A 12,508-nucleotide genomic window follows, 5' to 3' on the forward strand; every position below is an offset into this window, starting at 1 on the left:
GGGGCATGTTTGTTGTTTGTAGTTCTGTTGCTGAAGCTGAAATTTGCTGCGTTTGAGCAGAAAACCCTTGGACTTTAACATTGTTCAATTTATTTCTTTTTTGTATCACAATTTAGTTCCTTCTTCAAAGGCATTACAACTTTTCCCTCTTCTGCCTTCTTTTGAAAGACCTGACAGTTGTGCACGTCTTCGTTGTGTGTGTGTGTTGTTGTCTTTTTCCTATATGTTGTTGAGACACAGAAGAGAGTCCAAACACACAACCTCTGTTTCCTTTTTCAAAAGATAGAAATGTGGAGGGAGGATGTCTGGAAACAAAAGGGGAGGGGGCAGACTTGAGTACTGACTATAGCCTCCTGGGGGAGGCATTTTCACCGGCTTTCATGCCCCTCGCTCGTGTACCCTGACCTTTCTGAGTGCCACCACTTAAGTTGGCTTACGCCGGCCGACCCCCCACTTTGGCCTTCTGTCTGGGTTTTGCAGTTGGTGGTGGGGGTGATGGGGGCTGTGATAATTCAGCACAGCTTTGTATTGTGTTTACATAAAAGCCACCTCAGCCGCAGAAGCAATTGACACGTCTGTTTTTTTCACTGTGAGATCGCTCCACACCTCTGTCCCACCCCCCCACCCCCTCATCGTTCCTCTGAAGAAGTTTTGTGGACCGGGACCACCAGCCGGGATAAATGCAGCGGGGCTTTTAGCTGGGTTTTTCTCTGGGTTTTGTGGCTTTCAAACCACAACATTGGAACGGTCCACTTTCCACCAGCTTCCTTTGTGTCCCGCCGTTGCTCAATCCATCGTTTTCTCCGCTCCCTTTGCTTTGTGATTTGTCGCCCGTTTTTCCTTTGTGATCGCGCTGCGATTCTCACACGCCACTCTCACAGATTGATTTTTCTTTTTTTTTTTTGCTTTTGTCTTCGGCCGTTTTTGTAAATACACAGAAGAAATGTGTTATTGTTTGCAACCACAGTTATGTTAGTAAGTTAACCTTCATGATTAACTTGAAAACTGTTTTTCAGGTTTGTGCTGCAGAATTTATTTTAAAAGCAATTAAATGTTTCTGAAATGTGTCTTTTGTGGAGTTGGCAAAAAGTTTTTAGAGAAACTTATTTCTGAGAAATTGTTTAACTATCATCAACACACAGACCTATAATGTACAGTAGTTGAATCTTTTTAAGTGTAGACCCCAAAGACCTACTCTGATGTAAATTTTGCGTTAGCAGTTTTTAGCATGGTTTTGTGGCTAAAACTGCATTTCTAAGTATTTATTTTTTCAGTTTGTTGTGGATCAGAACAGGAGACAGAAAAATGGTGTTTGAAAAAGATTGTATTTGTGATGTAGAAAACAAACTGGGCAGGGCCACAAGCTCCCTGCTCCGCCCCATTCTGATCCATCCACTTCCAAACAAATAGATCTATGAACGTCTTTGTTTTCCTCGTCTGAGCCAGCTACCCCTGATTTAATGAAAACAGCAGCATGTCAAAAAAACGAGGAGTTGAGGAAACCCAAACATCAAGAAGTGAAGCGGAGGGAGCCTGAACCATATGTTCATGTATGACGAGTTGGGAGTGAAAAAACATTGGAGCTGGAATCTGGATCAAGACTACAGGCATTTTTGTTGTACCGCTAATGTTAGTTTGGGGGGTGTGAGGGGCTGTAGAGACTATGTCCTAGAAAACAACGTGTTTTTTAATTAAAACGGTATAGTCAAGATTAAAGATCTATTTAAAATAGATGATCAAAGTGGGACTTTTAAACTCACTCAACCTCACTTTCACTGTTATGGAGACTTAAATTAAGTATAAATAGGTCAAATCTTCCAATTTTTGGTGGTTTTTCACTCACTGAATGCTTTAGCTTGCAGACCTGATCTTTTATCCTGAAAACATATTTTTTAAATCTCCAACCTCAGAGGTGAAAAGCAGGACGAACACAGAAGCAGCAGCAGCGCAGCGCCTTCCTGCTGCCTGCATCCTCTTTGACTTTCTTTAGCAGAACCCTGTCACTCCTCACCTTTCATCTGTCAAAAAACTCATTTTTATCAATATTATGGAGTGTTGAGTTACTTCTTGCAAACTTTAGAAGATTTGTTTATATGTTGACAGCATCTGTTTCCTTCACAGAGAAGAATAACGCTGAAGCTGCAGTATGATTCCTTAAACTTCAGCCAAGTTATTTGGGTGAATACAAAAAAAAAAAAAAACATTTTACTCACTTCAGAATACGCCATGGATGTAACCGTGGTCTGCCAATATTTCTGTTTTGACCCAAATATACTCCTGTCCTGAATAAAACACTGCCATGTGATAGATCTAACCCATACTGACTTGCTTCAATAAAGATTCATTTCCTTGTCTGGTAAAGTGGAATGTGTCTTAAAAAGCTTTTTTTCCAATAATGACATAAATGTTGAGAACAGAATTGATCTCCATTGACACACATCTTATTTTAGGCCTGAAAATTCAGCTCTTTAACTTTGCACTTGTAGCCACACGCCGCCCCTCCTGTCAGGAACTTTGTTGAGTTTCTGTGGTGCGTGTTCTCCTCCAGATTGCCCTCAATCTCCATCTCTTCATCCCTCCCCAGATGAGTGGTCAGGTCTATCAAGTGCAGAGCACCAGCCTATCAGCTGGGAGTTCCAATTGCATGCCAGTCATCAGATAAAATGGATTTCCAATTGACTCGGGCTCCCAGGCTCTGCAGAAGGAGAACAGGCAGACTTTTTCTCCTTTCCATTTCTTCACTTGTGTCTTTCTCCAGCAGAGACCATCATTCTGCCATTCTGATTCTTCATTCTGTTTTTGCTACTCAGATCTGCATGATGTGAAAGTGCACCTATAGTAAACAGTTTAATAGACAGTTAAATCCCATTGTATTGGATCTCATTAAACAAATCCTTGCACAGAGAAATCATAAATCTGTAAACCAAAAATTTCTGAGTAACTTTAAAAACCTACTGTTGATCTACAATTAAACTACCTTTGAAGGAAAGCTTGCAAGCTTCATTCTAAAGTCTCTGACCTTTGGTATTATTTCATCCTTAAACCAGTCATCCTTTAATCCAGGAAAAGTTTGTGGGTCAACAACAGAAAAATGGAAAGTGAGGAGAGTCAAAAAGACCAGAAGAGTTGAGCTCAATCGATCCCTCTGCTCTGTTCGTCTCGGGCTGGATTTATTGCATCAGGAGTAAACAGCAAAACTGTTTAGTGTCTAGTAAGATTCTTTTACTCTTGTTCTGAGAGCTGGTATTCATACAGCCTCTGTGTTTGAGAGATCTGCTGCAACATTTCCTAACCCACTGCTGTTTTTAAAATAAAAGCAGTGCATTGAGACTGACCTACCAAAGCTTTATGAAAAACATTATTCTATTTAAAAAAAAATACGGACTCAAATAAAAAATAAATGTTTACAAGTCAAATATTTTGACATTTTTAGCCCAAATTTTTACCTTGACCTGAAGCTTTAGTCAGAATTCCCTTTACAGGTGGATATAGTCTACCTGCAGGTGGAAAATGGTCAAACCTGTACGGGGCAAACCGGTGACCCACACTGAAGATCAAGGTTGTGGGTCCATTAGTGATAAAAAATGTACTTGCACAATTTTTCTATGGGTAACGGGATGTAGAGAACACTTACACAATACGTAGGGGTGTAGGACTTGAGATGCATGCATGTCGTACATTTTTTTTCCCTTTATTTAACCACCTAAATCCTTCTAACGACACAAGGAGCCCGTCAGTGTTCATGCGATACGTGCGTGCTCCTTCCGTGCAGCCTGACTGTTAAGGTGCATTCACACCAAACACAATCTGCGGCTCCAACAGGTTAAGGAAAAAGATGGGAGTTCAGGACGAAAACGCTCTCTTTAATTAATAATCTACTTACTGATCAAGTCACTGAAAACATCACATGCTCAAAGCTGAGTTCCTGATTGGCTGATGCAACACAACGACCTGTCAAAGTTCAGATATTCAAATTTTGACTCCGCCCATTTTGCGCCTCATCGCTCAAATCGCTCTGTGGGACTTCAGATCGCATCATGACGTGCCTGTTCCATTGACTTAACATTGAAACAGCCGCCTCTGCCGCGCAAATCGCGTTCGGTGTGAATGCACCTTCAGTAATAAGGAAATTAGACAATCAGTGTTGTTTATTTGGGCATCCTATGGCCGATCTATGGTTACATGCACATAATGCGCATGCATGGTGTGTTCAGCTTTTGGGTACGATCAGTAAAGCGCCGGTACTTCCACTCTATTCACAACTGTTTGCCTGTTTGTGGTAAGTGCATGCAGCTTGCAGATACTTCATGCATAACCAAAACTACCAAACAAAACATATAAACAAAGCCTGCAAACAAGACTGCCAAGATCCAACCCTAAACTAAAATAACAAACTCCCAGCAGTGTAAGACTGCTGAGGACAAAGAGGGGAAAAGATAAAAAAAAAGAAAAGAAAAATAAAATAAAACAGCAACTTTTAAAGTAAGGATTACTTAATTAGCATTTGTTAAATTTAGATGAGTTCAATGTATAAATTGATGTCTGAGGTTCACATAGATGATAAACTATGTAGGTTTTTACATCCCTGTTTACCTGAAGACGTCTTGTTTGATCAACTCTACCTCCAGAATCAACAGATTTAAAACTGGTTAAACTGAGTTAAAAGCACGTATTATCTTATGCTGCATAAAATTGGTTACTAGCTGCCCAGAGCTGCACTGAGATGATCCTGTTTGGCACAGAGCATCTTTTATTTTGGAAATAGGTTATTTGAATTTCAATCAAATGTAAAAAAAAAACAACAAAAAAACATCAAATTATGAGAGATGCTAGGTTCATTTTATATTTTTTACCTTTGTTCATGCCTAAAAACGACATAATTCATATTGTTAAAAACAGAATGTCATGAATGCAAATCTGAATTTCTTAAAGGCTAAAGTAAGAATATGCGGCTCCTTCTAGGTTTTGAGTAGAAAACGAGTCCAAATGGCTCTTTTACTGTAAGAGGTTGCTGACCCCTGCCATATGGGAACTGTGAGACACCCTGTGATGCAGCCGCTCCTCTCTATAACCCTCCATGAACCCAGAGAACCCAAAAACATGCAGAACCTGTATGAGTCAACCCACATTCTAAGGCTTAACTCAACAAGAAGAAAAGACATAATTGTATCACAGGTTGAGATAACAGATCTGGTATACAAATACAGGCTTTATTTCTACCTCAGTAACGTACCTCATGTGTGACAAACACAGATTTGCCGACCTGAACTAAGATTACAAAATGACTAATGTTTCTGTTTGTGCTCATTTTTTATTTGTGCGTTGTTTAGCTACCTTTAAAGATACTTTTCTTAGGAGCGTGTTACGATCAATAAAGTTTACGGTTACGGATGCAGCAGTCATCCTCTCTGTTCACGCCTCCTCCAGCAGAGGAGGCTGCTATCTCTGAATCCAGCCTGACAGACTCCCCGAGATTCACACGCTCGCAGTGACAGATTCACAGTGTTATCTCAAAGGTTTACGAGTTTTTCTTCTTTATATCATATCATCCTGGAACAAAACAGTCAAATCAGCCAACGTTTAACTGTGTTTAGATTTCAGCAGCAGGAAATCCACTAACTGCAACTCAGAACTCCAACAAAATAATGAAACCGTCACAGTCTGACAGAAGCCATATGAAACGGCGAGATGAAACATTCTAAGTATATATATCCTGTTTAAATATTTACATGTATTTACATTGGAACAGAATTCTCTGACTGTCAAGTCTATTTTTCGTCATTAGTCAGCTTCAGGGATCCAGTTAAAAAGATGGCAGCCATCATCAAGTCCTCTTCTGTTTACTCATCCTGGTCACGTTCATCATAGTTCAGAGACTATTACACCTGTGGATTAGTCATGAAATCCAGATTCAGTTCAGCTTTTTCAAGTCCTTCTGCACATATTTAAGATGAAATATTTTTCCTGCTCCTGTTCAACAGGCTGGTTACCACCTTAGAGGCTTTTACTATGTATTTTTGTGAATTATCTATCATCTCCAAATGAGTGCTCAGTCACAGAAACTTGAACGACGAGAGTATGTGATGCTTAAAGGTAGATCCTGGATTCCACTCATTCCTGCTCATGACCAGAGCAACAACAAACCAGATTATGGAACCACTTTGTAAAAGCTACAGATTCACAGACAAATACAAGAGATGTTTTTGTTCATAATGGTAAAACAGTCATAAAATGTGGATCTAAATCAACTTCTGTAGAAGTTGTACTTAGAAGTTGTACTACAAATGAATGAACCTTTGATTCGATGCAGAAAGATTTTTTTTTGTTTGTTTTTTTTTACGTTTATTTGTGTTTTCCAAGTCTAACAGTCATCTTTCCAACCAATCCCCCACCACATGAATGCAGCATTTCTCCCAGTTTGTGTTTTTTACTTGAGGGACATCAACCCATCAATACAACTAGCACTAAAATGGAAACATACTACATGGTTTTTAAATTAAAACCACAAAATGTTTTAAAATATGCTTATATAAATGTTATTATTAAAAATTGTAATCATTTAAATTTTATTTCTATAAATTGTTAAATGTCCATGCATTGTTTTGATTGATTCTCAAGGCTATTCCACATTTTAATTCCACACACTAAAGGCCCGGTCCCACTGGCTTCACAGCCATATCACGGCAGCACGTAAAGAAATTCATCCCCGGGGTACAGATGCTGTTTGGAGCGAACTGGTAGTGCAACGGGCGATATAGGGGAGCGAAATCGACGCGCATACATGCGGTACAAAATTTGGCCGCTGTTGCACACGGATATAATTTTTGATCTGCACAGAAATTGAGACCGCGGGTGACTGCGTGTGGTACAGCGGTACCGCCGTGTAATGGCAGTGCGAGATCGGACCATGGAGCAGACGCAGGCACGCGCGCTTGGACGGCGAAATTCCGCACTCGTTCACAGCTGCAGCACGGCCGTTTCCCCGGCCAGTCTGCGCTTGTATCGCCGCTTGCATCGCCGCTTGCATCGCCGCTTGCATCGCCGCTTGCATCGCCGCTTGCATCGCCGCTTGCATCGCCGCTTGCATCGTCTTTTTAGCGTCTGATTGAGGGAGGATGCGCTTATACACGAGTAGGGAGTGCTCTGGCAGAGGAGTGGCAGATGAGCGGCAGAGGAATCGACTCCGTTGTCTGTATCACTGCAATTCCATTGCATAGAGTTGGCACGTCTAAGCGTGTTTGGCAGATTTTTACACTTTTCTACTCGTGATATGGCGGTCAAATCCTGTGGGACCGGGCCTTTTCACAAGCATACACTTTTCCTAATTGTTCTAACTGCTTGTTGCTTAAAAAAAAGGATCCCTAAGAGAGTAATCCCCATCCCTTTGTGTGAATATAGTTTCTGAATAATATGAGGAAATACCTTTTTATTTACTTTATGTAGAGATTTTACTGTATACATATAGACTAAATCCAAAAAAATGTTAGTCACTTGGAGTTGAAAAATAACATGTTATTAATTTTTATGTTAATTCTTATGCATATTATCAAGCCCTATGATGGAAGCTATATTTATTGCTATATGTACAGATATATTTTATTTGTGTGATTGTGTTTAACAAAATTCATGAGTGCATCTCCTGTTTTTGACCGAGAAATGTGATTGTTGATTGTTGTCATGACCAAATCCTTTAAAAAGTAGTGAAAAAATAATGGTAATAAAGTCAGTGATGTCTGTCAAGAACATCACTTCCATCCATCAATTTTCCTGACCGCTTTGTCCCTTTCGGGGTGCCGGAGCCTATCCCGGCTACTGATGGGTGAAGGCGGGGTTCACCCTGGACAGGTCACCAGTCTGTCTCAGGGCCTCAATCACACACACATTCACTCTCACATTCACACCTAGGGGCAATTTAGAGTCACCAATTAACCTATGAAGCATGTTTTTGGACGGTGGGAGGAAGCCGGAGTCCCCGGTGAAAACCCACGCATGCACGGGGAGAACATGCAAACTCCACACAGAAAGGTCCCAAATCCCCCAGCTGGGATTCGAACCGGGGCCTTCTCGCTGTGAGGCAAGAGCACTAACCACTGCGCCACCGTGCAGCCCTCAAGAACATCACTTTTTTTATCAAAAACATTTGATTGTCACATGAAGGAATCTCCTAAACACCGTCTTGTTTTGAACCCCCTGTAATTTGTTTTATTGTGACGCTGTCTCTAGAGGTCAGCAGGTTTCCTTCTCTGTATTTCTGAGATAATCGCTAACATTACTAAATCTGACCTTTCATAAGTGGTCAGTTAAAGACAGGAAATTGCAGGTCTTTAAGCTAAATTTTTTGTACTTAGGAGGATCTTAAAGGGCAGTGAAATGCTGCTGTTGGTCTAAATTCTGCTTTTCCTTTTTTTCTCTTAGAATCTTCCGGTCAACCACGGATGAAGAGTGTGAAGAAATGGGTAAAATCTCTGTTTAACCAAGACTGGAGTTTAGGCACTAAAAGCAGCTTTTTGCTGCGTTCCTGTTTTGAATAGCTTGAAAGTTATTTACTGTTAGCATGCTTTGCTTTAAAAAAAAATCCTTGAAGCTGTTTTGGCGAATTCCTGTGTTATTCCATGAATCTGCACTGCTACGTTTTTCAGGGACACTGCAGGATAAAAAGTGTGCATTTGTTTTGCTGTCAGAGTCAGAGCCGCTTCATCTAAATGAAAGATTTCTGAGCTGAAAAAACCTGCAAACAGCTCCTTCTGAGTGTAAAGATTCAGCTTACGTCCAAACCGCTGCTGCTTTTGACAACGAATGCAACGACCTCCGAGACAAGGAAGGGATTCACGTATACGTCTGATGACTTTTACGGTTTTCTATTTTTTCAGCAACAATGAACACACTCTGGGGATCATAATTATAACTTTATTTTATCAGAAGTGTTATTGAGGTTTTATTAAACATTCATGAACACTGACAGTCTAGTGTTTTCTTTTCAAACGGCTCATTTTCTGTACATTTATTACATTTATAATTAATCCAGACAGTTTTAGGAGAAACTTAAACAGTTTCTAAAACCTTTGATACAAATATTTTAAGATGTTTTGAAGAACTCAGATTATTAAATATATTAGGGCTGCAACGATTAGTCAAAAAGTCACTGCTATGTCGACTATTAAAATAGATAACGACTAATTTAATAATCAATTAGTGGTGGTTTTTTTTTATCTAAAAACTATGGTGCATGCTTTCTAGTGCCTCGTCTGCCACTGTCTTTGACACATGCGTAGTAATGCTAATCCGGGTCAGTAATGATGTCACAGGAAGTTCTAGGAACCCTTTGGTACCATAACAACACGCCAATGGAGCGTGAAAGTGGGAAACATAATAAAAAACAAAATTGTCCAATGGCAGCACTATGGTGAAGCATGAACACCTGAAGAGAAAGCATGTTGTAACTGAGTATGATAACCCTGAAGAGGGATCATCGTCTGGGTAAGCTAAGCTTAACCATCTTCAGCTCGTCCAGAACTGCAGCAAGGCTTTTAACAGGAACCAGTAAACGGACACATATCACTCCGATATTGTCTGCTTTACAATGGCTACCTGTCAAATTCAGAATTGATTTTAAAATTTTACTTTTAGTTTTTAGAGCCTTGCACGGTCAAGCCCCGACGTACATCTGTGACCTTTTAACCCCGTACTCTTCGGCCCGATCCTTGAGGTCTTCCAGTCAGAATCTTTTAAGCATCTCAAAAACCAGCTTTAAGACGAGAGACGTCTCCTTCCAAGCTGTTGCTCCTCGTCTCTGGAACTCCCTCCCTCTCTGTTGAGTGTTTTAAATCCCAGGTCAAGACGTTTTTATTCAGGAGAGCTTTTAGTTGATCTTAGCCCTTGTATTACTATGTTGTACTGTGTTTTTAGTTGTTTTATTATTGATTATTGATTTTATTTCCCTGTGTCTTCTGATTTTATGTTCTTTTGTAAAGAACTTTGTGATCCGTTCTGTGAAAAGTGCTATAGAAATAATGATTTTTCTTCTTCTAAGCTAACATTAGTGTAAACAGAGAGCTAACTTCTTCGTTTGTCTTTCTGCAGACACAAAGAGATGCTAACTTTCCTGCTACGAGTAAGAACATCGTACAGTTTAAATTCTATAGAGTCAGTGTAGTGAAGCTGAATACATTTGTGAAAATGCACTTTAGTTCTATTTAGTCAGTGAGACCAAAACCTTTAGTGAAAAATAGTTCCTTTGTTTCTGATGCCAACCTCATTTGATTTAAATTCGGTTTTAAAAGCAAATGAAAGGAAGAAGCAGCACGATTCATTAAATGTTTAATAAGCTATCGTCTTTATTTTTAGTTGGCATATAGCTTAAACACTTCAAGTTTAAATCTTATGATGTTTATGATGTGTTTTACATCCTGTTTATGCATGATCTGGTTAGTCGACTAATCAAAATAATCAGTGATTCGTTGACTATTATAATCGTTTGTGGCAGTACTACAATATAACATAATGGTGCTTCAGAAAAACCCAGTTTGCAGCAGCTGTGGTTTGTCACTAATAAAGTCTGTTGATCACCGCTGACAGGTGACACTGATCTCACCTTGATTTTAAATCCAACAGCGACAGTGAAAGCTTTGTTCTGTCGTAAAGCATGATTGTTTTTGGCTGAAGGAGCCCTAATGAGGCACGAAAAAGAAGAGAGGCAGAGGTGTCTGTTTTTAAAACTTTATTTTGTCTTTCAGAAAAAAACAATCTTCTCAGCGTTCTGTAAACATCAGGAGACACACAAGATCAAAATCTGCTCAAACATTTCTTCCAAGAGGCTTTTTATGAAAACTTTTTAAAATCTTTTTTTTTTTTGGTGAAAATGCAGAAACCCCAGCAAACCTCAGCGAGGCTCCTGAGATCCAGCTGGTTTGTGTCACTCAGCTTTGACGTGTGAACAAACTGCTAAAATCCCGCGGACGGCTTCTCAAAGTTTGTCCAAATGTCTTTGCAGGTTCTCCCTCTTCTCCCCTGAGTTTCTGCTCCTGAAGGAGGTGTTTTGAGCTGATTTCCGTGTGGTTTCTGAGTCAGAAGGTGTTGCGACGTGTTTGACGACTTTGTGAGGATTTGCTCAGCGTGTATGTGAGTTTACAGGTTACATTGCGCCGCCACTCCAAGCTGTCGTGTGACCCTGTTGGTGAATGACAGGCTGCACTCCACCTCTTTGAATGTACCAGCAGTGATTTATCCAGTTTTGACCGTGAACACAGGAAAGCTGTCTGAATAACGTTCTGAAGAGAACGGTCGTGTGTGTTTAAATGAGGCAGTACAGAAGAATTTGCGGCTGTTTTTCCACTTGAAGACGTTCACTTTGAGCCAAGCTACGACACGCCCAGGTGTGCGGTAATGTGCCTGATTGGCCTAATGTAATAAGTCTGACTGAAGTGGCCGCATTTCGCTGCTTAGAGTAATTCTTCCTGAGACGGAGCTTCAAAAGTCTGCAGAGGAGCTGCGGTAATTGGCTCGGAGCGCCGAGTCGGGCCGGCCATTCTCTGCTGCAATGCACCTCTCTCGCGCGCACATTCATTTAGGCACTTGCGGCCAATCTTAATAAAAGAAACAACATGGAGGAAGAAGAGGAGGTGGGGGGAGATGCGGTCACGCAGATGTTGCCACGGTAACGGCAGAGCGCTCAGGCTCGGGGAGCTGCAAGGCAGCAGGTTAGAAAAAGAGAAGTGACGAAGACATTCGGCGCATTCAAATGCGTCCGGGCTCTCTCTCCCTGTTGATCCTGTGTCATACCCAATTACCACTGCAGCGAGGGGAGGGAGGGGGCGCGGGGATGCAGGAGGCTCGGCGGGGGCTGCACGGAGAATACAGAAGAGAAAGAGGAGTACTCAGGTGTCTGTGTGAGCCGTTCACAACCATGCTTGAACATGTGTGAGTGTGTGTGTGTGTCAAGGTTAACACCCACGCCTGTCATTACTTGTTAACTAGGTGAAGGTTGTGGCAAAAAATATCTTCATCTGCCGCTTCAGAATTCATGTAAAGCTGCTGAAGATTTCAAGATGTCTGAGGCATGTCGGAGTTTGAGCAAAAACACGCTAACTTATTCATCTTCAGTGAAAACCAACCTTTTCTGTGGTCAGAAGACTGTTTTCATTCAATTTTCATGTGTTGCTTTCTTGGACATTTGGACAGAACATGCTCATAATCCGACTGTAACCGTCAACACTGGCTATGCAAATTTAATAACGACTCGGGGCTCCATAGGTTGGGAAATAAAGCTCTGCAGCAGTTCATATAATGCTGCTGTGGTGCAGTTTTTCAATGAGATGAAGCACCTTTCTGGGCTTGAGGAGTGCTTGTTCAGTTTCATGTCCTCCTCTATAAAAAGCGTCCAGGGATCTGGAAGCTCTGATACAGAGAATTTACATTTGTTTGCTTGTTGTGAGTCTGATGTACCAATGAAGGAAACTGAAAAAATGAATTCTTATCTCTTCTTAGGCTCCGGAGTCACATGTGGCTCAAG

General features: G+C 40.9%; 1 protein-coding gene across 1 annotated transcript in view; it reads left to right on the forward strand.

Moving 5' to 3' along the window:
- chchd6a (coiled-coil-helix-coiled-coil-helix domain containing 6a) overlaps nucleotides 1–8,961 on the forward strand; it is a 106,142-nt gene extending 97,181 nt beyond the window's left edge. The window contains exon 9 of the mRNA XM_024293651.2: nucleotides 8,416–8,961. Coding sequence (XP_024149419.1) covers nucleotides 8,416–8,439 — 24 coding nt within the window. The 3' untranslated portion in view covers nucleotides 8,440–8,961. The remainder of the gene's footprint in view (nucleotides 1–8,415) is intronic.
- The last annotated feature ends 3,547 nt before the right edge of the window (nucleotides 8,962–12,508 follow it).

This window comes from Oryzias melastigma, linkage group LG7 (genome assembly GCF_002922805.2).
Source record: "Oryzias melastigma strain HK-1 linkage group LG7, ASM292280v2, whole genome shotgun sequence".
NCBI lineage: Eukaryota > Metazoa > Chordata > Actinopteri > Beloniformes > Adrianichthyidae > Oryzias > Oryzias melastigma.